Here is a 23,175-nt window from a genome sequence, read left to right on the forward strand (position 1 = left end):
GCCACCGTCCGTCCTTGTGAGCAAACCCTGAGCTTTCTCCTCTGGAAGCTTGCTTGCAATCACTGCCTGTACTGGAAAACAGTCGAAATTAAATTCTTTATGTTATTCTAAATTGAGGTTTTTCTCCCCTAAATCAGATTGGCATTCCATAGAGTTGAAGATATGTGTGATTTTAGAATTTTACTCTACACAGGCAAAGATTAGAGCAGAGGTGATTAAGCGGCACAGATATACCTCTATTACTGAACACACCGCAACCTGGAGATTTCCCCGGAGAAGCCTTATTTCCCTTATATTAGGGATGGTGAGGCCCCGACGATGGAACTGCCTCTGTCTCACTAAGACATTGTGCTTTTAAAGGCCAAACAGCAGTTCCCATCACAGTCGCAACCTGCCAGGTTAGAGAATGTGACAGGATGCCAACCCAAGTTTCCTGCACTTTCCCTCTCCTCAGTGACCAGTGAGATTGTTACACTCAACGCGTTGGAACCTCGGACAGAATACGAGCTCTGCGTGCAGCTGGTCCGGCGTGGAGAGGGCGGGGAAGGGCATCCTGGACCCGTGCGACGGTTCACCACCGCTTCTATCGGTCAGTTGGGAGCAAACAGCAGCGTTTATGCACCAGCCGGGTGGGAGGGGGAGGAAGGGGAAGGAGGAAGGAAGACCAGGAAGGGTGGTGGTGGGTGAGTGGGTGGGTGGGGATGGAGGTGGAAGGAGTTCGCTTTTGAATGGGTGGGAAAGTGACAGGAAGGGTAGCCACTTGGAGCCAAAGCGGCCCTTTATTTGGGCTGCTCGCTGCTCTGTCTCCCTGGGGGAGGGGGCCGGTGGCAAGCCACGGGGCCCAGAAGGAAGCAGATGAGCCTTCAGGAAGGCGAGACGTCCCTCAGGAGTGGCGATGTACTTAGCAGCAGCTGAGCTGGGCCTTGGCTGCTGAGTCCTACCAACGGTTTCCTGTTTCCATCTTCAGGGCCCCGGCCAGGCTCTTGCCACAGACATGCTTCAGAAATCAAGTTTGTTTACTTTTGAGAAAATTTTTTAATTTTTTCAAAGTAATGCATGCACACAGTTAAAACATCAAATAAAATGAAAGGCTTTTATCTAGAGAACAGCAGCCCCCACCCCACCCCTCCACCTCCTCATCCTGCTTCCTATGGGCAGCTACTTTTATCTCCTTAAGCTGTTTCTTAGAGCCTACACCTCCATGTTTCCCAATCAGTGCTTCTGACTCCATCACAATCTCCTGGAGAGCTTGCTAACACTGATCTCTGGGCCCCACCCCAGAGTTTCCGATTCAAGGGTTTGGGATGGGGATTTGCAGCTCAAGAGTTTGCTGGTCTGGAAAGTTTGCAAGTGGTGCTGGTCCTGGGGCCACACAATCTAAATCAGGGGTGGGGAACTCCTGGCCCAGGGGCCGTGTAAGGCCAGAGAAATCATTAGGTCTGGCCCTGCCAAGGCACTAGGGGTAAGTTAATTAAATGTTTGACCAAAGATGGCAGGCTAATTTTTAAGTTGATAATTTTGCATCTCACGAATGATGTTATAAATATCCAAATGGCCCTTGACAGAAAAAAAGTTCCCCACCCCTGATAAGTAATTCATGCAGCAATATTCCTCTCTGTTGTTGAGAGAGAGAGAGAGAGAGAGAGAGAGAGAGAGAGAGAGAGAGAGAGAGAGAGAGAGAGAGGAAGTGGGGGAAGAGAGAGAGAGAGAGAGAGATTTATTGTTTCTCTTATTTGTGCATTCATTGGTTGATTCTGGTATGTGCCCTGACTGGGGATCAAACCCACAGCCTTGGTGTATCAGGATGACCTGCTAACCAACTGAGCTACCCAACCAGGGCGCAATATTTCTTGATTAACCAACGTTAGTCACTATCTGTTGGCCTTATGTTGTGTTAATTAAAGCCCTTAAATGTGAGAGGTTTCCTTGAGGCTAACTGGGTTTCCAGCTTTCTGCTACCCAGGAGTCCTCCCCTGAAATGTTAGAGTGATCCCTTGTAAAGCTCTCTTCCCCAGTGGTCACTGTGTAGAACCATCGGTGACTATCTCCTGGTTAGCGCTGTATGGTTTCAAGTTCACAGATGTGTAATTCGTATTACCTTACAGGGTGAGAATGATCATCTTCCCCATTTTACAGAGTGAAAAGTAGAGCCTCACAGTGGTTAATAATGTGCCCATGGTGATGTATCTGATGCATCACCACACTGGGTTTTCAGATCTAATGATTTTGTTTCTCCAATTATTATTGTTGTTTTTACCTAGGAGCCCAAGGCACCATTTCTTTAACCCATTTGATCAAGTTTTCTATTTTTAGTTCAATTGCTAAAGGCAGAAGGATAGAGAGTGATTTAGTGAGAAACCAGGAAGAACATCTAGTTCTCTTGCAGGGCGGTGCAGCCCTAACAGAGACCCCCCACTCCACACACCCCACCTCATTTCCCTTTGACCAGCAGCATCTTAAAAGAGCCAAATAGGACTCACGAGCTCCTCTGGTGCTTGTAGGAGCATCGCACACCTAAGACGTGGTTTCCTGGGAACCCACCAGGTAGTGAACACCGAAAGGTAACAGCAGAAACTCTTTAAGTTAGATGACAAAGGGATCTCTATGAGCAAAGAGCTCCCTGGCACATGATCAGGTTGACGCTGCAGAACTCAGGACTCAGAATATGTTCCAGCCAGGGTGGATTCAGAGGTCTCTTGCAATATTTCAAAGTAGCTTTCAAGGGTAGGCGGGAAGGGAATCTTTGAAGGCTCTGTTCCCATCATTTGAATTTTGCTGATGCTTGTTTTTTAATTCACCTGGCAGCTGCACAATTTATAACTGTGTGGGTGGATTGATGGAACACATGGTACAGAGGACAGGTAGGGAGGGGTGAAGGGTAAGTCATGTTCCTGAAGGAAAGAAAAAAGGGAAATGGCCATTTAATGAGTTACTCCTCTGTACCAGGCATAGGCTTAGAAGGTTTACAAGTGTGCTCCGAACATCAAGCTTCTGTCTGCTTGGTGATTGTAAGTCTGTCTAACCACTCTGGGTGGCTTATTTTGGAACTTAAGCTTTCAAGATGAGCAAAAGGAGTTGACATCACCTCTCTCAATCTGCAAAGTCTGTAGAGAAAGGACCAGTAAGAATGATAGCATGATGTCAGGCAAGGTGCCAGCCCTGCTTGTGGGTTCTCTCTAGTCTGAGAGCAGCCAGAGCTGATGGTGAGAGCCACTCTCCCAGGGAAGGGAAATAGACCCTCCCTCTCACTTCTAACCAACAGAGCAGTGTTTCTCAACTTTTACTTTTACTTTTCAAATTATTGCCCCCTAAGGAGATTTTAGATATTTTTGTTCTTAGGAAAAAATGGCTATTTTGTCCCAGTGTCTCCTCTGCCATGAATTTTTAAATATTTTTTAAAAATATATCTTTATCGATTTCAGAGAGGAAGGGAGAGGGAGAGAGAGATAGAAACATCAATGATGAAAGAGAATCATTGATCGGCTGCCTCCTGCACGCTCTCTGCTGGGATGGAGTCCGCAACCCGGGCATGTGCCCTGACTGGGAATTGAACTGTGACCTCCTGGTCCATAGGTCGACACTCAACCACCGAACCACCTTGGCCGGGCCCTGCCATAAATTTTAATACAGTGAATTTGTTTCTAGTGTATCGTGGCCCTTCATAAATCACTGTAATATCTAAAATTTTATCACACCCTAAGCACCAGTTTTTGCCCCCTTTGGGACAATAATAAATACATGAATTAGAGGATCTCTATTCTATGTTTTGAAAATAATTTGTATCTGAAACTTAAAAATCAATTTAGTATTATTAACTGAAAACACACAGATTCCTCTTCTGTCCACTGACGCATGATAAGACATTTTAAGAAGGAACGAGGGGGGCGGGGGAAGGGAGAGAAGGAGGTCATGATGGATGGAGCATCTAACACATTCTAAGCATTTTCACATCCATTTTCTCATTTATTCCTCTTGAGTCTGGAAGATGGGTATTTTCATTTTGGGTTACATGTGAACTTGGAGAGGTTGTCAATTTTCCCAAGGTCACAAGACTAAAGTGGCATGCTCTTGTCTCTCTGATTTCAAAACCCATATTGTTTCCATTCTCTCACCTCTCTGGTGGCCCAGGTTCCTGTGGGTAGTTATGGCTGGGCAGCAGGTGCTGGGAGCCCATACCTTTATGTGATCAGAGCAGGGCTAGCCTGGCCCTCCCACCACAGCTGCTATGTCTAAAATTCTCCTTGTTAAGAGGAAGTAATCCCAAAATTGCTTTAAAATCTGTTGCTCAAAATGGTAAGAGAAACACTCACCTACAAACCCATAAACTTGGCAAATCCACTGTTTTCATGTTTATCAGTTTCCTTCCTATCGTTCACCAATTGTAGATATGACCTTTTCAAAGTTGCAATGAGACTTTTTCTCATGTATTATAAATATTTTTATTGAGTTTTCATACTTTCCCCAATTATATATTTTAATCCATTGGGTGGCTATATCATAATTTATTAAAGCATTTTCCTGTTTTGAGCATTTCGGTTTCTTCTAATATTTTGCTATTATAAATAATGTTATAATGAACATCTTCATGCACATAGGTTTCATATTCCTTTGGATTATTTCTTTTTTTAAATTTATTGAGTTTAGAAAGACAGAGGAGAGAGAGAGAGAGAGAGAGAGAGAGAGAGAGAGAGAGAGAGAGAGAGATCAATTGGATATATTGGGATGATGCTCTAACCAACTGAGCTACCTGGCCAGGGCTGGATTATTTCTTTGGGGTAAATCCCTGGAAGTCGTATTATAGGGCCAAAGTATGTGTAATTTCTAGGGCTCTTGAAAATATTCCCAAATTGTTCTCCAAATGGGTTGTAGTCCTGTATTACAATTACCCAATCTACTATTAGAATTTTTTTAAGGTTTTCTATTTTGGTAGGAAAATAGTGTTGCATGGCTGCTAGCTTGTGTTTATGTGATAGCCTGTGAATTGTAGTATATTATTCTAGGAGCCAAGGTTATCCTGTAAAGCTGCCCTTTGGGGATGTTTGTAACCTTTACCCTGTATAAAAATAATGATCTTTGTGGTTTCCCCCAGGTCTCCCTCCTCCAAGAGGTCTCAATCTCCTACCGAAAAGTCAGACCACTCTAAATTTGACCTGGCAACCAATATTTCCAAGCTCAGAAGATGACTTTTATGTTGAAGTTGAGAGGAGGTCTGTGCAGATGAATAATGATCAGCAGAATATTAAAGTGCCAGGCAACTTGACATCTGTGTTACTTAACAATCTACACCCCAGGGAGCAGTATATAGTTCGAGCGAGAGTCAATACCAAGGCCCAGGGGGAATGGAGTGAAGACCTCACCGCTTGGACTCTTAGCGACAGTAAGTGACTCCTGCTGCCCCAGTCGTCCTGAATGACTTTTTAAAAAAATATATATTTTTATTGATTTCAGAGAGGAAGGGAGAGGAAGAGAGAGATGAGGGAATCATTGATTGGCCACCTCCTGCACGCCCCACACTAGGGATGGAGCCCACAAGCCGGGCATATGCCCTGACTGGGAATCGAACCATGACCTCCTGGTTCATAGGTCAATGCTTAACCACTGAGCCACGCTGGCTGGGCCTGAATGACTTTTGACCACTGTCATTTGGACTTTGCAACCCTCACTTCCTGATGTTTCTTAGAAATCATTAAAGGTAGTTAGTTGTGAATGGAGGCTAATCAGTATCCTGAAACATATAAGAAAGCTCCATGTAAATGGATTTGCAATAATTCAGGCAGGACTGTGCTAAAATTTACCTTTCCTTGGAATAGAATGATTTATTAAATAAATTAATACCATGAATAACATTTTCTAAAGCTCATTTAATCTGCCATAGGACAGCTTTCAGGATAATCATGTATCTATATGTACACAGATGGTGATTAACTATAGATGGGTTTTCCTTAATCATAAAAGCCAAATAACTTTGCTTGACAAATATTCTTAACAGACAATTCTTGGAGCTACAATATATATATATTTGAAAGTAAGAATATGACTTTTCTTTCAAAATATTCTGCAAACTAGGCTTTTCTTAATTTCAGATTGGTCATTTAAAATTAGTTGCAGCCAAAACCGGTTTGGCTAAGTGGATAGAGCGTCAGTCTGCGGACTGAAGGGTCCCAGGTTCGATTCCCGTCAAGGGCATGTACATTGGTTGTGGGCACATCCCCAGTGGGAGGTGTGCAGGAGGCAGCTGGTCGATGTTTCTCTCTCATTGATGTTTCTGGCTCTCTATCCCTCTCTCTTCCTCTCTGTAAAAAATAAATAAAATATATTTAAAAAAATAAAAATAAAATAAAATTAGTTGCAACTTCTCGGCTTTCTTTGTGGCATCGAAAGCTTTTTCATCATTAAGCAGAGTTCTGTTTTAGTTCAGAGCTTTAGAACGATGTCTGTGCACGGGGTCAGATATTTCTTGGCCACGCTAGCAACCACTTCAGTCAGGATGGGTGGTCCCTCGCCCACCCCCAGAGTCCAAGGCTCTCTCCTGCGCGGGCCTCTGCTTCCTCAGTAACAGGTGTGGCACCTGGCTCAATGTTTTTCCTCTTGTATCAGTGGTGTGGGCAGCTCAACTCTTGTCAGTGTTTAGGGAGTCTCCATCATTTTCCACAAATTCTGTGAAATTTAAAAATTACAGAGCAATGCAGAGAATAATATAGCAAACACATCCCTACCGCCCACAAGTAACAACTGCTAATATTTAGTCATGTTTACTGTCAGCTTTTTGGTGATTTGTGGAACTAATAACACAAGACAGATATACCAAATCCCCTTTGACTATCATTCCTACTCTAACTCTATTCTCCTCTCCCCAGAGACAACAAGATTATGAGTTTGTTAGGTACCTTCCACTCAACGTTGTAGAATTTTAATACATTCTATATATATCCATAATGTACATATGCATACATATTATTCTTTATCTTGCTTTTTTGAATAAACATTATTTTATCTGTCCATGTTAATTTGCTTAGATCTGACTTATGCTTTTTAAACTTCTGCATAATACTGTAGTTTATATTAAACTTGGGCATTTTGGGGGCATTTAGATTTCCTCTTGTTTGATATATTTGTTGATATATCAACAACTTTGCCCTTGGGCTCGGTTGTCTTCTTTTACTGATTTGTTAAAGTTGTTTATATAATTTGGATACTAATCTTGTTACATACATTGCAAATATATTCTCCTAATCTCTTTATTTTCACCTTGTTCATGGTGTTTTTTACACTACACCCAGTTTACATGTCATCAGACCTGTCGATATTTGCCTTTGTGGTTTGTACTTTTTGGTTTTGAAACTATTCCCTACCCCAAGGTAAATATAGTCTCTTATTTTTCCAGTAGTTGTAGTGTTTTATTTATTTTTTTCATATTTAGGTCTTTATGATATAGGGATGTTATTTGGAGGTAGAGTGTAAGTATTTTAATCTTTTAAATTTCAATCGTATTTGTTCACATGTGGCAAGTTGGTGGTCCCAATGCCATATATTGAGTAGTCCCACCAGTGACTTGTGATGCTTTCGGTATCTGATGCCCAGTTTTTACATTAGTTTTGCTGCTGTTTCTGGGCACTCTGTTCTCTTTTCCGCTGACCTGCATGTTTGTTCCTGTACCATTTCCATCTGTTTAAATTACTATGGATTTATTGAATGTTTTGATAACTGTAGGATGAATCATTATTTCCTTTTTCAACATTGTCTTAGATGTTCGTTCACTATTCTGTATAAACTTTACCCTCATTAGAATTATATACTATCAAATCACATTGTAATGATCATATTTATAGAATGAAATCAAAACTAGCTAGTAATCACTGAAAGAGGACTCGCCTTGTGTGGAATTTGGTAGGGGTGAGGGTGGGGATTATGCTGATGCTGGAGATGCTGACATTGGCAGGGTAGAAGCCGGTCCCTACAGGGTCAGGAAATTAGGGCAAGGAGGACATGGATGAGAACGTTTCAGTCTTACCCGATATATTTGTTAATATGCTATGTTGTCATTGGCTGATGTTGTATATAGGTTGTTCAGAAGTCAAATGAATGCTTCTAATTTAAAGTTTATGTTGGTGCCCACCCTAGCAATCCCATTTGGACCAAATGAAAGGAGTGAAATGAATTAGATGTGGCATATGGCCCCACACATATGGGAAACATAATAAATGTGTATAATGTGTCCCTCTATATGTAGAGTATATCATTAACACTTTCAGTGACTTTATGAGGAAATTAGAATAGGAATTATCATCACATTTAACAGATAGGGACCTGACAGAGGAGGGAAAGTAACTGGACCAGACTTCTACAGCTCATAACTCAGGGCCTAGGATTCTAATTAACGTTTCTAGGTTTTGTTTATTTACTTTGCTAAACCATGCTACTCATTTGTCTCTGGATGGGCAACCAACTGCTTCAAAGCAAGATTGGTTATTGGAGAATTTTCTTCAGCAACTTCTAAATTGTTTATAATCTGGTTAGCATTTCCTAAAGTATTTTATTTTAAATTTTCAATTTGAGTTAGCATTAAATATTATATTAGTTTCAGGTGTATTGCATAGTGGTTAGACATTTACATAATTTACAGAGTGACCCCTCCCAATCAGTCTAGTACCCATCTGACACCATACATAATTATTTCTAAATGTTGACTATACTAGTATTTCCTATGCTGTATTTTACATCCCCATAACTATTTTGTAACTATTGATTTGTACTTAATCCCTTAACCTTTTTCGCCCAATCTTCCCAACCCCCTCCCATCTGGCAACCATCAGTTTATTCTCTGTATCTATGATTCTGTTTCTATTTTTTTCTTTAGATTCTACTTATAAGTGAAATTATATGGTATTTATCCTAAAGTGTTTCAGATTCTACTTTAGAGTCACCGGGAAATCTGCTAAAATGTAGATTATTGGGCTCATACTCACTGAATCTGAATCAGAGGTCCACTAAGCGATCCCAAGACTTCTCTCAGGCATCAAGTAGATAAACTGGCACATGCAAATTTATTTATGACTTTTAATTGGCACCAAAATTATAGTCATCATTCTTCCAGCAGGCATTTTCAAGGTACTGCTTCTTTTGGTGACAGGCTTAGCATACCACTGGTTTAAGAACTTGAAAAAATTTTTTTTGAGGCACAACTAATAAAAATACTAAGTATGTATTCATAGTAATCTGAAAGTGTTACTATTCCTACTACTCTGTCATCCCTTGTGGGAAGAAGGTTATTTTATATTTCTGCAAAGATTTACAAAAAGCTTGGTACCGGATGCAAAGGAAGTTAAGACATATTGTTGATTAATTAATTGTGATTTTGAATAATTTACCACCTGTTAGACATAGAAAATGACAATCAGATTTGGAAGGCTCAAAATCTACTACCCGATTCTCATAGGTTGCCACAGTTACATAAGAGTATTTCATGGGGAGTCAACATCAGGGAGAGAGGAAATTTAGGAAGGATAAAAATCTCAGAGAATACAAAATAGAACGAATGTACATCAAGACATTTCTTGAAGGTTCTAGTTCGCTTATAAACCATAACTTTTATATGGAGTGAATGGCCTGGGTCTATTACTTGCGTACTAGGACCAGTACAGGTCCCTTATATTTTGAAGTCTCAGTTCTCTTGCTGTTGAAATTGGGACAATTAAAATCTCAGCACTGGTTACCTACCTGCCTGAGTGGTTTTAGGGTCGAGGGAGCACCTGTGCATGGAAGCACCTTGTAAACATCCTCACAAAGGGGAGACACAGTTAACATCAAGGGCAAGACCTTGGAGTCCTTCTTTCCTTGAGTCAAAGCGTTTCAGGCTTTGAAGAGTCACAGAGTTCCCTTCTGGCCTGTGCTTGTCTTTGTCTGAAAGGAGCTGGAGTGGGCCTGCAGGAAGGACTCTGTGCATGTCATCTTCACATCTGGGAAGCCTCAGAGTCTCTCTCTCTCATCCTTCCTATGGCCCTAATGGAATACTATATCTCTTTTCCCCACATGTTACAAAGTGCTTAACACATTTTCTTATGTGTACACTGACTTGCTATTGCTCCCTAAATGCATTTGTGGCAAGGATGGGTCCTAAGGGACAGTGGCTGATTATAGACTATGCATCAGATTGCCAGAAGTTCAATCCTATTTCTTCTTTTTAATAACTGTGTGACCTTCACCAAGTCACTTAACTTCTCTGGGCCTCAATACTTATGGTAAGAATGTTATGAAGATAAAATGAGTTACTATGTTGAAGAGCCCATATAAATGCCAGCTCTCATAATCTTTCTGTCCTCCCCAGAATCAAGAGAAGCATAATATAGGTTTTTGGAGTAACAGAATTTCTGAGGCCTTAATTTAGTGTAAGGATGATGAACATGTGATATATGTGGTATTTTCCCATGTTGTGTTACTCCATCAAATCTGCATGGTGTCCGCTAACAATTGTTTGGACTTACCTTCTGAGAAAACACCTCTTAACCATTCTCAGTTTATGAGCTGACATTAACTAACTCTCAAAACATAGTAATCTAAGAGATGGTAGTATATCTTAAGTGAAATATTATTATTATTTTCTTACATTTCTAGTTCTCCCTCCTCAACCCGAAAACATCAAGATTTCCAACATCACAGACTCTTCAGCCATGATTTCTTGGACAATCGTGGACGGCCATTCTATTTCTTCTATTATCATCCGTTACAAGGTTCGGGGCAAGAATGAAGATCAGCACATTGATGTGAAGATCAAGAATGTCACTATCACCCGCTATCAGCTCAAGGGCCTAGAGCCCCAAACACCTTACCAGGTGGACATTTTTGCAGAGAACAACATAGGGTCAAGCAACCCAACCTCTTCGCATGAGCTGACAACTCTCTCCAAGTCTCAAGGTTGGTAGAGCGGGTAGGATCTAGAATTATTTCTGGAAAGGATCAGAAAGCTCCATTGTCTTAAGACAGTTAGCCCACATTTGTGTCGTGGGACCTAATTCATTTGTCCTAATAAGCTTCCCCATCTCTAGAGAGGTCCTTAAAGTGAAAATGCCCCCCTGGGAAGGCTCCCCTTCTGCTCCATTGCCTCTTATTAAACCTTAGACTGAATTAGCCTATCAGCATTCCCCATCCAGAGACTGAAGCTCTGAGGAATAGGACCTTGATTCTGTGGAGAAAGAAGACTGTGGAACCTGCGTAGTGAGGGCAGAACTGTGTGATGATTCTGCGGGAGGCTCCAAGAACCACACTCCATTCTTTCTCAAAATGAACTCTTTTAGCCTGAATGACACTATGCTTTTCTGAGTTTTCTTCTACTTTTTGGATCCAGGTTATTATGTCTACACATCTGCCACTAATCCCTCGCCCAGGGAGAGTGAGCTCTTTGAGATCGAGAGATCCCTCAGAGTGCCAGGCACACTCGGCCCGGGGTTGTGGGGTTGTGACGGATAAAACCTGTGAATGTAATTAAGTGAACAAAGGTGGGGGCTGGAGGGAGAGCGGCGGCACAGCGTGCGGACCGCCTTCCCTTTGCAGTTTATCGGAAGCCGCACTTCCTAGTCCCCTGTATTTGTGACACGCGCAGAGGGACTGAGATAGAAGGAATGGTGATTTCTGAAAATTTCGCATTTGGAATAGAGTTTATTTTTACAAAAAATCTTATAACACCAAACCCCTTCTTGCTTCTCTTCAGGGTCACTTAGGGCTTAAAAAATAAGATCAAACAGGCTATGTTTTCAATGCTGATTCTTTGGAACATTTTTGAAATGTCAGAGGAATAATGAATCTGTCAACTATAGAAAACTACAGTTTTCCGGTCACATCCTTAACAAATGCATAATTTTTATAGTTGCTTGTGTTTCAGTAAAATGTAAACAAGCTACACATAAAATACAAACAGAAAAATTAAACAAGGCATAACAAAACACCCCTCTCCACTCCATTCCAGATATTTCTTTACACATGCACAGAGATAGAAGGAAAGATATAAGATCACAAAAGAATCTTGTAAGATGGGGCATGCGCTACATGCTGTTTTTCATAAAAATACATGGAATTTAAGTTTATTTGAATTTAAATAAGGGACAGAAGTGGAAGGATTAGACCTTAGCCTTTAATAGTTTATTTTGACTCGAGCCATAAGTTTAATCGTTTTTCTCCTCCCTCCCTCCCTTGTTCCTTCCTCCTTTCCTTTCTTCTCCCATTGGTATCCTCAGGTTTTCTCCACCCACTTTTTAAAACAAAACAAAAAACACAAAAAGGTATCTTATTACAGACCCTAAGCTCGTAGCATCATGATGCTTTTCCGAGTGGGGAGAATGTATGGGGGATTAGTCCCTTTCCAAAGTCACACATCTAGTCAGCCATTCTCACTGCTGTTGGATCATGCGAATCAGCTGGGGCCTCTACTTGCAAGTAAAACTTGAACAAATGACAACGACTAATGATGAGCACACTGCCATTTAAAGAACACTTTTCACTTAAAAAAAATATATATATATATCATTGATTTTTCTACAGAGAGGAAGGGAGAGGGATAGAGAGTTAGAAACATCGATCAGCTGCCTCCTGCACACCCCCCACTGGGGATGTGCCCGCAACCAAGGTACATGCCCTTGACCGGAATCGAACCTGGGACCCTTCAGTCTGCAGGCCGACGCTCTATCTACTGAGCCAAACTGGTCAGGGCACACTTTTTTTTTTTTTTTTTTTTTTTTAAGGATCTTAAGACAACCCCATGAATCAGACTCATCTCCACTGAGTTTCAGAAAATAAATGAGCAGCCCGAGGTCACATAGCAATGCGGTGGCTCCAAGTCTCATTCACCGCGACTTCTCCCCAGGGGGCCTGGGCCACGCTCTGTGGGAACTAACCCCGCTGCTTGTCCTGTGTTCCCCACGCAGCGCCCGCGGAGCTCGGCGGCGGGAAGATGCTGCTCATCGCCATCCTGGGCTCGGCGGGCATGACCTGCCTGACAGTGCTCTTGGCCTTCCTCATCATGCTGCAGCTGAAGAGGGCCAACGTGCAGAGGAGGATGGCCCAAGCCTTCCAAAACGTGGTGGGTCTCCTTCCCGCCCGCTCACCAGGGCAGCCCACACACACACAGACCCTTCACTTCACACACGGGTCCCAGGCTGTTTTCTTGTACACGTGTCCCTTAGGCGAGTCTCGCCTTCCATGATTAAATGGGAGACGATAGCATAACCATGGGGTTTCCTGTCCAAAACGGAACATTTCTGAGAGCAGAGGAGGTTGCTCTTAATACTTAAGCAGGATACCGGGCCTAACGCAGGGCTGTCACCCTGCCAAATGAGGTGTATGATCATCCGAGTGATAAGCCGCCGGAGAGAGTAGCTTGCAATATAAAGAACTGGACACTTTGGTAAGGAAGGACATGAGGGTGGGCAGACCTATGTGCCAGGTAATAGTGTGCTGCATCGGACAGGTTTTCCCCACATTTTTCCATTTCCTACGTCAGGTATCTTCCTCAATCCCACCACGCCCCATATACGTAAGGATGATGTTCACGTGTGCCTCCCCTGCTCCTGCGTACCTTTCGTCAGCAGTCAGAGTGCACGGCCCTTGGCACGGCCTCTCTTTCATCCAGGAGTTTTGACCAGTAGTAGCGAAGGTCTACAAAGTCCTGCTTCACCAGCAGGCACGCACTGGAGTCCCTTGGGATGCCACGGCCTGAACGTCACTCTAGATTGTGGTTTGAGGCCCCGCAAGATTATTTTGCACCCAACTTTGTCGATTCTGTACATGAACCATTGAGTGCAATGGCACGTTCCCAGTGAGGTGTGTCTTGATGGGCACATGTCCCCAAGATTCTGCTCGGTGGGGGACAGGGAAGCTGCGGGACCTGACTCGGAGTCGCTCGACTCAGGCTGTCACTGGGGAGGCAGGCCCAGCAAGGGGTCGGCGGAGCTGGAGCGCGTCATGACGCAGTGGGCAGCGATTTACACGCGGAGCAAAGGAGCCCTGTGTTGGGCTTTGCTCTAAGCCTCAGTCACCCTGCGGCCAGTCTGCTCCACAGTGGGCCTGGGAGATTCTAAGCTTTAAGACAAATGGGAGGGAGGGAGGAGGAAGGGTGGACCCGGAACGGACCAAGGTGATGCTAGGAAGGCTCTCCCTGAGGCATGTCCTGTGACTGCCACAGAGAGAGTCTTTGAGTTGTTTTTCAAGTCGGGACTGAACACTTGCTCATTCCACCGCAGCGTGTAATGAGTGTACAGACTCAAGTGTAAATAACTCGGGGACGTGCCATGCCATGGCAGACATACTGTTACTCCGCTTCCCTTGTTCTGTGCAGACACTGCTAACCGGCTGTGGCATGCTCCCGTGCAGACACTGCTAACCGGCTGTGGCATGCTCCCGTGCAGACACTGCTAACCGGCTGTGGCATGCTCCCGTGCAGACACTGCTAACCGGCTGTGGCATGCTCCTGTGCAGACACTGCTAACCGGCTGTGGCATGCTCCCGTGCAGACACTGCTAACCGGCTGTGGCATGCTCCCGTGCAGACACTGCTAACCGGCTGTGGCATGCTCCCGTGCAGACACTGCTAACCGGCTGTGGCATGCTCCCGTGCAGACACTGCTAACCGGCTGTGGCATGCTCCCGTGCAGACACTGCTAACCGGCTGTGGCATGCTCCCGTGCAGACACTGCTAACCGGCTGTGGCATGCTCCCGTGCAGACACTGCTAACCGGCTGTGGCATGCTCCCGTGCAGACACTGCTAACCGGCTGTGGCATGCTCCCGTGCAGACACTGCTAACCAGCTGTGGCATGCTCCCGTGCAGACACTGCTAACCAGCTGTGGCATGCTCCCGTGCAGACACTGCTAACCGGCTGTGGCATGCTCCCGTGCAGACACTGCTAACCAGCTGTGGCATGCTCCCGTGCAGACACTGCTAACCAGCTGTGGCATGCTCCCGTGCAGACACTGCTAACCGGCTGTGGCATGCTTCCCCACCGAGGCCTGGAGTTGTGCCCAGGCAGCTCTGTGGACAGGCAGCTCGCCAGAATGGGTGTGTCAGATAACACCCATTTCCACCTCCATTCTAGAATCAGATTTCTTTGTTCACCTGGTGTGGATACAACCTTAGAATTATTTTAAAAACCCTGACATGACACCAGGAAAACAATATCTTTCCAGAGGGAAGAGCCAGCTGTGCAGTTCAACTCCGGAACCCTGGCCCTGAACAGGAAGGCCAGGAACAACCCGGACCCCACCATTTATCCCGTGCTCGAATGGAATGACATCAAGTTTCAAGATGTGATCGGGGAGGGGAACTTTGGCCAGGTTCTCAAGGCGCGGATCAAGAAGGACGGGTTACGGATGGACGCTGCCATCAAGCGGATGAAAGGTCAGTGCGTGGCCAGGTCGAGTCAGCATTCCAGCAGGGTGGGGAGAAAGCTGGACTTCCTGTCGAAGCTTTCCTCTGTGGTCTTGCATTCTTTAAGCAAAACATTGGCACGATGTCAGAGGCAGCTGTTCCGTGCAACTGAAGGTGAGGTTTCCTTTGAGGTCAGCCCGTGATAGGTCAGGATGTAAACATGAAGATGAGCTATTTAAACACACTGTCCTGGTTCCTTGGGACACGAGATCACGGATTCTCTGCCACACGCTGCTAACCTCTGGGAGCATTACTGCTTCTCTGGTGCAGGGGTTCTCAGAATTCCGCGCGTCAGAACGCCCTGGGAGACGGGTTTAAAGGCAGCCCCCTGGGCCCCACCCCACGGTTTCTGATTCGGTAAGTCTCCTGCAAGGCCAGAGAGTCTGCAACTCCGATCAGTTCCCAAGTGACACTGACGCTGAGGGTTTGGAGGCCACACTTTGCAAACCACTGTTTCACGGATTGTCTGCATCAAAATTCCTGGAGACATAGTAAGAACCGCATGGACTCGGGCTCCCCCCAGCCCCGGTCCTGCTGTATTTGCCTCTCTTGGGGGGTGCAGGAGAGACCGTGTCCTTAAGCTTTCTCAGGGATCCTTCTGCACACGTGAGCTTGAAAACCACTCACCTCAGATGACAAGAACTACAGCTTTCAGTCGGGTTCATCTCAAGCCTGCTCGGTGCTTCCCGTTTAATAAGACTGGGTAATGAACGGCTTCTGAGAAGGCAGTCACCGGTGCCCTGGCCACGCTGGCTGTCCTCTCTCCTGTGGGAAACAGCAGCTCTCAGCATCGGCTGGGCAGTGGCGTGTGAGAGCGAGAATGGAACTGTCACGCTGGGTTGCTCCGTATAAGGCTCTCTAAGGTCACCGCTGGGTTTCCTTAGAAAATGAGCAGCACTGAGCCTCGGATGAGAATTAACTCTAAATCTTATTCAGTCACACCGCTTTCTGCATTGTTAGAAAACAAACAAAACCAAATAAAATATTAACTATGCTTACAGATAGTAATGTTACACACGTACACCCCTGCTTAGCAGCCAGGAATCCCTTTTTTTGTTTTGCTACCTTAGTCACAGGGAGTTTGGGGAGCAGTAAGGATAGTGAGGGGGAGAGGATATAGGACCTTGTAAAATCCGTTTTTGTTGTGATCTGACCTGAGCCTAACTGTCTACGTCATGCCCGTGTGAAGAGGTGAAATAGCTTAACAGCCCCAGGACATGCAATTTCTGCGGGGGGGGGGGGGGGGGGTGACACATCCAAACGGGGGGGACACCCTCACTATAAAGAACGTCCCATCCGAAATGCTCCCAAGGCATCGACCCACGGGCTGCGGTGGTGTGGACCGGGATCGCCTGCTCGTTAGTCTTACGGGCATCCTTAGCCCTAACGACACAGGGCCGTCATTTTCATGCCCACAGATGCCAGCACCCTGTTCTTTTTCTAAACGCAGCGACAGCACACTGTCACCCACTCGAGGCTGATCCATTTGGGCATCGATCAATGGGCCTTCCACCCAGCCTGCTGGTGCCTGGCGATCCCCGCTCTGCTCCAGGTGCCAGTGGAGAGACAGGGTGACAAGAGAGGAATGGAAGTCGGCTTCCTGACTACCAAGCAGCCTCTATCAAAAAGTCAGGGGGTTTGAGTTTGCACAGGTCTGGCTTGTGGAAAAGCAGTTAAAATCTTGAGCAAAGAGAGTTGTGTGCGTTCTTGGTGACGTTTCAATGAAACGTGGCCCTGTTCCTCGGCACGTCTGCCTTGGGGTGGAGCTGGAGCTGGAAGAGCTGGAGTCCAGAAGTGGAGGCAGCTCCATCCCCACTGAGGCATCTCCCTGGGCATCTGACAGCAAATGACAACCAAGAACAAGAACATGTTAGTGCAGTGGGTCTCAACCAGGGCTGATTTCCCCCTGGGGGCAGTTGGCAATGCCTGGGTACATTTTTGGTTGGGATACTGGTATCTAGTGAGTAGAGGCTAGACATGCTGCAAAACATCCTTCTATGCACAGGACCGCGCCTACAGCACCAGTACCAGCCCCAAGTGTCAGCAGTCGGGTTCATCTTCCTTTGTGCCATCTCTGATTTCTCCACAGTTTTCCAGACCTATTGGTGGCCGAGTCACCAATAACACACACAGCTCTCTCTGCTCATGATTTTAACTGCTTTTCCACAAGCCGGACCTGCACAAAAACTCAAGTGTACTTGAGGGCCCCAGGGAGGAGGAGGGGTCAGTTGTTTCTGAAGAGGAGTGACGGACAGGGATCATAACTCTTGACCTTCTTCCCAGAATATGCCTCCAAAGATGACCACAGGGACTTCGCGGGAGAACTGGAGGTTCTTTGTAAACTTGGACACCACCCGAACATCATCAATCTCTTGGGAGCGTGTGAACATCGTGGTAAGATGCTCTTTCCTGTCTCTCCTGACAGGCTTTTTTTTTTTTTTTTTTTTTTTTTTTTTAATCAGGCAAATTCCACATTGAAATTAGGAAAGAGAATAACCTTACGTTACAGTTTCAATCTGAATGACTAGTCTCATTTATGGGCTGTGCCAAGGTTTGGCATCTTTTTGGAGGTAGGAGCGAAGGCCGGATCATTTGCCCTCTGATGTGGTTCAGTCATTTCCACCCAAAGGCATCCCTGGCTCCCACATGCCCCGTGCTCGCTAATCCAGAAGTTGGCTCAGCTACCACTGCCGGAGCCCAGTCCCAGGCAGAGCGAAGGCCTTGGTTCTGGTTAGTTGTCTATCTTCTCATTTCCTACCAGTCCCATGCAGCTGATGTTCTGAATGTCAAATCCATGAATGCCAACGATCTGTAATATGTAAGCATTTGATAATACTTAGGGCAAATAATTATTATAATAATGGGCTTTATTATTTTCTCAACTTACACAATTTCCTGTACAATTACAGCGGAGCTTGACAACTACCCTATGTTGCACATACTCTTAAAGTTCACCCTATATTATTGATTCAAATATTTACTGAGTACTTCTGTTGAGTACTTAATATATTACTAATTTAAATATTTATTGAGAGACTTACCTCTGCATGCTACCTGGGTTTGTGGTTCGGAATCTATGCTGACACTCAATTTCTCGTGGAAAAGTTTTCTCCTACAAAAAAGCTCCACAAAGTAATTATTTACAAACTTGACAACCTCTTGTTGACTTTGCAGCACAAAACCAACAATGGAAAAGAGACTGCTTCCTTTCCTCAATTTATTAAACTAAAAATACTGGTGAGGCAGACAATACATCACTCTGCGACCCAATAAGGGTGTAATTCTGAAAGTCAGAGCATGTCCCTTACGTTAAAGAATGGAGTAATGACATTTATTTTTGAGCCACTTCCTGAAAACAGTCATCAGCATGGGGCAACAGTAAATGAAAGTTAAAAAAAAAAACACCAACAACAGAAAAATATATCTTTTTAAATTTTGCTCTATTGTCACATTACGACAGGGTGGGGAACGTCCGGCCCTCGGGCCGTATAAGGCCCAGCAAATCATTTGGTCTGGCCCTGCCAAGGCATTGAGGGTGAATTAATTAAAGGTTTGACCAAATTTAGCAGGCTAATTTTTAAGTAGATAATTTTGTATGGTCCGTGAATGATGTTATAAATATCCAAAATGCCCTTGGCAGAAAAAAGGTTCCTCACCCCTGCATCAGGATGTAATTGATTGGTTCTTAAGGTTTATATTTCAGTAAAGAAGTGAGAAAGCGTAGTCATACCAGGAACTATGTATATCTTTCCTTATAGTCAACAGGATTCAGTGCTAGAACATTTTTTTTATTTTGGTCAGAAATTTAATTTCTTAGGATACCTTTTAAGTTCAAAATCATTAAGATAGTAAAACCACTCTACTTTTCACTGGCTCTAAAGATCAACGTTTTTATCAAAAATATTGTTTTTTATTAAAAGAAAAAACAATTGAATAACAAGACAATGGACCATAATGTGTTCTAAAAACCATTGTTTTATTTGTGTTTTTTCTGGTCTCTATAAGCAAAATGCAACCTCTGACACTGGCCCTGCTGCCCGGTGACTGGCAATGAGGTGACTTGGTGTGGGTTTTAGGGAGGAGCAGAGGGTTGGAGAGAGTAAGCTATCAGCTGTGGGTTCTTCTGCTATGGATCTGTAATCATGGTTTGGTTGTTGTTTTTATTTTTTAAATAACCTCAAGAATAGTAGAGACACACTGAAATAACACGGCTGGCTCATATTAGGTTCCCAACCAGTGCTGAATAAAAAAATAGAAGATGATGTGGCCCTAGACGGTTTGGCTCAGTGGATAGAGCGTTGGCCCGTGAACTGAAGAGTTCTAGGTTTGATTCCAGTCAAGGCACGTACCTCAGTTGCAGGCTTGATCCCCATCCCTGGTTGGGGCGCGTGGGGGAAGCAACCAATGGATGTGAATGTTTCACATTTCTCTCTCTCTCTCTCTCTCTCTCTCTCTCTCTCTCTCTCTCTCTCTCTCTCTCTCTCCCCCTCCCTCCCCTTTATCCCTCTCACTCTCTCTCCAAAAATTCAATGGAAAAATATCCTTGGGTGAGGGTTAACAAAAAATAAGCAAACAAACTAAAGATGATGCGGACTGGCTGCCTTAGACCCCCTGGAAACAAATGCTTTGATTTCCTGAGACTGTTACCACCGAGTAGGGGGAAGCACCCAGGAAGCTGTCCATGTTAGTCCGCATTTGGTGGGAAAGGGGAGGGGTGGGAAAGAGGGGCACCCTGGTCTCAGTATGGCACCCTTCAAGTATGGCAGGAGGTATCACTTCTCGTCCTACTGCCCCAGCAGTACCGAGGTTGGTCCCACCAGATATGTTACTTGTAGATGACAAGTTTCATAAGCAATTTCCGAGGGCCACGGCACCGCTCAGAAATTGGGAGCTTTTTAGGCCCCTGGTAAGGGGTGTCTCTCCCTTTCCCCACAGGCTACCTGTACCTGGCCATCGAGTATGCCCCCCATGGCAACCTCCTGGACTTCCTGCGCAAGAGCCGCGTGCTGGAGACCGACCCGGCCTTCGCCATCGCCAACAGCACCGCCTCCACGCTGTCCTCCCAGCAGCTGCTCCACTTTGCCGCAGATGTGGCCCGGGGCATGGACTACCTGAGCCAAAAACAGGTTTGTCACGAGGAACCTTGCTTGGGACATCTTTCCTTGGAAATGCTCTCTAGAATCAGTTTACATTTGAACATTTTTTCCCAGTCAACCTCTCTTCTCTAATTCCTCTTACAATCTCCCTAATTTTAATCACCTTGTTAATATTCCATCTGTTTATATAGGTGTTAACACTTATCACTGGCAATATATTTATCTAGTGAATATCATATATGTATTTGGTGAAGCTCCTTAACCTGTCTTAGCCCAAATAATGCTCAGAGCAGAGGACTGACATGGCAACGGGAAGATTTAATGACCTGGTTTCCCCCTTCCCTGAAATACGTTTCCCAAGATTTGGTGGAATCCACTGAGGGTTTTAGGGAGCAACTTGAAGGGAACTGGATTGTGGTGACATTTAAAAATCCATTTTCATCCTAACCTCTCATCACTATTTCCCAAAGTGCTGGCCCCCAGGGCATGGTACTAACAAAATGACTTAAAAAAGCAAATATGATGCTGGAAATACATGACGTTTTTTGAAATTTCAGTTTATCCACAGGGATCTGGCTGCCAGGAACATTTTAGTTGGTGAAAACTATGTAGCCAAAATAGCCGATTTTGGATTGTCCCGAGGTCAAGAAGTTTATGTGAAAAAGACGATGGTGAGTTCCAAATAGACCCAATAATTCCCTTTCCAAGTTGCCTTCCCATCCTGATGTTGCTGCTCTAAGACCATTGCTCTGCGGTGATAGAAGCGTCTACCGTGGGCCCCAGTAGAGATGTCCCTGGCCCAGCAAACATCCTTTCTAAGTTTTGATTCCTAACATGACTGGAGGATCCAAACTACCAGCAAAAAAGCCACCATCACAGGTGGCCAGGTACTCACTCACATGAGCCTCGTGGTGCAGGGCTCAGCTCTGGATCCGGCCAGACCCTGTGCGAGGAGGTCCCACAATCTCCTTCCAAGCACAGCAAACATGGGAGGGGCAGAAAAGACATTGAGCATATTTTCCAAATATAAGGAAAGTCAATTAATGAGGCTCCCAAATCACAAGGAGCCCCAGGGAGAAATTCAGGACTTCCAAAGGCCCACAGATTTCCCTCTTTGCAAAAAGTTCCCCACGGCCCTGTCAAGCCCAAATCAATCAAATCCATGTTCACCTAATGAGACCCGTTCTCCCAAACAGTAATATTTATCTCGCGTCTGATCCCGGGAGAACCTAACCACAGTGTTAGCAGAAGTAAGAAGTTGGACCTCATTCTGCTTTTGTTGCCCACCCTGGAATCAGAAAGCCCTGGCAATGCCACATCCCTGGGTATTCGTACTGTGCCAATGTTTTCGGTGAAAAGGTTCTTGACCCCCCTTTCCACCCCCCAGAATAGAAATCAAGGTAGAAGGAGAAACAGATTCAAAGGGGGGTTACTGAAACAAGGTGGGGGAAAGGAGAAAGGGAGGGAGCTTGACGCATCAAGGGAGCACCCACTGATGAAGAATATGGCTCCCAGGCTGCTGGGGGCCTGGCTTAGGGCTGGTAGATTTCTTTGTTCTCCAGGTAACCCCCCTCCCGTGGGCTGGCTCTGACTGGCACAGGGGCAGACACACTGGTTTGGGGAGTACCTGAAGAGAACCTTGAATCTTAGCTGGGAGAGGCTCAGAAAGTACCTGAAGAGCATTCCCGCTGTCTTCAGGGAGGCTCAGCGGTCTCCCCAGCAGCATGCCACCACCCCTGCTTCCCCTGAGGCTGGGCTGCAGGGCCTCGGGGCGACAGTTCCTGTTGTCCTCGCATGTGCTTGCGGGTCACTCAGTGGCCAGCTCTCCCTTTTCCAGGCCTGATGAGCATTGCCCGGGCTTGGCGCTCCTGGGACGGGTCCAGTTTTCATGTGATACGGAGGCTCTTTTTACTTTGGGGCTATCCAGTTGCCTCCACAAGGCTCAGGTTTCAGAGTTTATCCTCAAACGCAGGTTTCCTTTCTTTTCAAAATGCTTATTTTAGTGGCTGACAAGATAACACAGAAACCAGATTCAAGAATGCTTTGAAAAGGAAATGACCTGTAGTTCACCACTGTGACACTTCTTTTTTATTTTTTACTTATTGCCCTCCACAGCATCCACATTTTCACAGTTACAGTCACAGTGAACGGAGCCACTTTGGACCTTTCCCCTCCCTTTCTTGAACAGGGTTTGAACTGGGGTCCCTCTGGCCCTTAGAGACACCACCCAACCTGTCACCTTCTGAAGCTACAGGTGCCTCCCTGAGGGATGGTTTCCAGGTAGTACTTGTTCCCTACGCTTTTCAGAATTTGTCCCTCTCACAGCAGATGTTTCTCTGCGGGGCTTGTCTTAAAGAAGCAGGACCCACCACCCACTGCTCCACGTCCCCCCTCCCCATCCTGTGCCACCTGAAAGTCTCCCTCACAGAATCCCTTTCCTCGCTTCACTCCTGAATTTGGGTGACGTGGCCCCTAGATGAGGAGGTGGAGGGATAAATACAAGTTATCCTACAACCTGCTCACTTTATTTGGATGCTCTCAGATGTCCAAGGTGATTGATGCTTTGCTTGGCATTTCATAAATAGCGGGGATTTCTGTAGTCTTGGGGAGGTTACGAGGAATTCTTAAAGGAACAGAGCACTGTTTGGGGCTTAACTCTATTTCCTAAT

At 45.2% G+C, this 23,175-nt stretch overlaps 1 protein-coding gene across 1 annotated transcript in view; it reads left to right on the forward strand.

Moving 5' to 3' along the window:
- Positions 1–23,175, forward strand: part of TEK (TEK receptor tyrosine kinase) — a 118,783-nt gene that overhangs the window by 86,913 nt on the left and 8,695 nt on the right. Inside the window, exons 11-18 of the mRNA XM_079791436.1 lie at positions 455–589; positions 5,090–5,377; positions 10,612–10,911; positions 12,915–13,069; positions 15,170–15,380; positions 17,694–17,804; positions 20,346–20,536; positions 21,064–21,177. Of these exons, the coding sequence (XP_079647562.1) occupies positions 455–589; positions 5,090–5,377; positions 10,612–10,911; positions 12,915–13,069; positions 15,170–15,380; positions 17,694–17,804; positions 20,346–20,536; positions 21,064–21,177 (1,505 nt within the window). The remainder of the gene's footprint in view (positions 1–454; positions 590–5,089; positions 5,378–10,611; positions 10,912–12,914; positions 13,070–15,169; positions 15,381–17,693; positions 17,805–20,345; positions 20,537–21,063; positions 21,178–23,175) is intronic.

Source organism: Cnephaeus nilssonii (assembly GCF_951640355.1).
Source record: "Cnephaeus nilssonii genome assembly, chromosome: 14".
NCBI lineage: Eukaryota > Metazoa > Chordata > Mammalia > Chiroptera > Vespertilionidae > Cnephaeus > Cnephaeus nilssonii.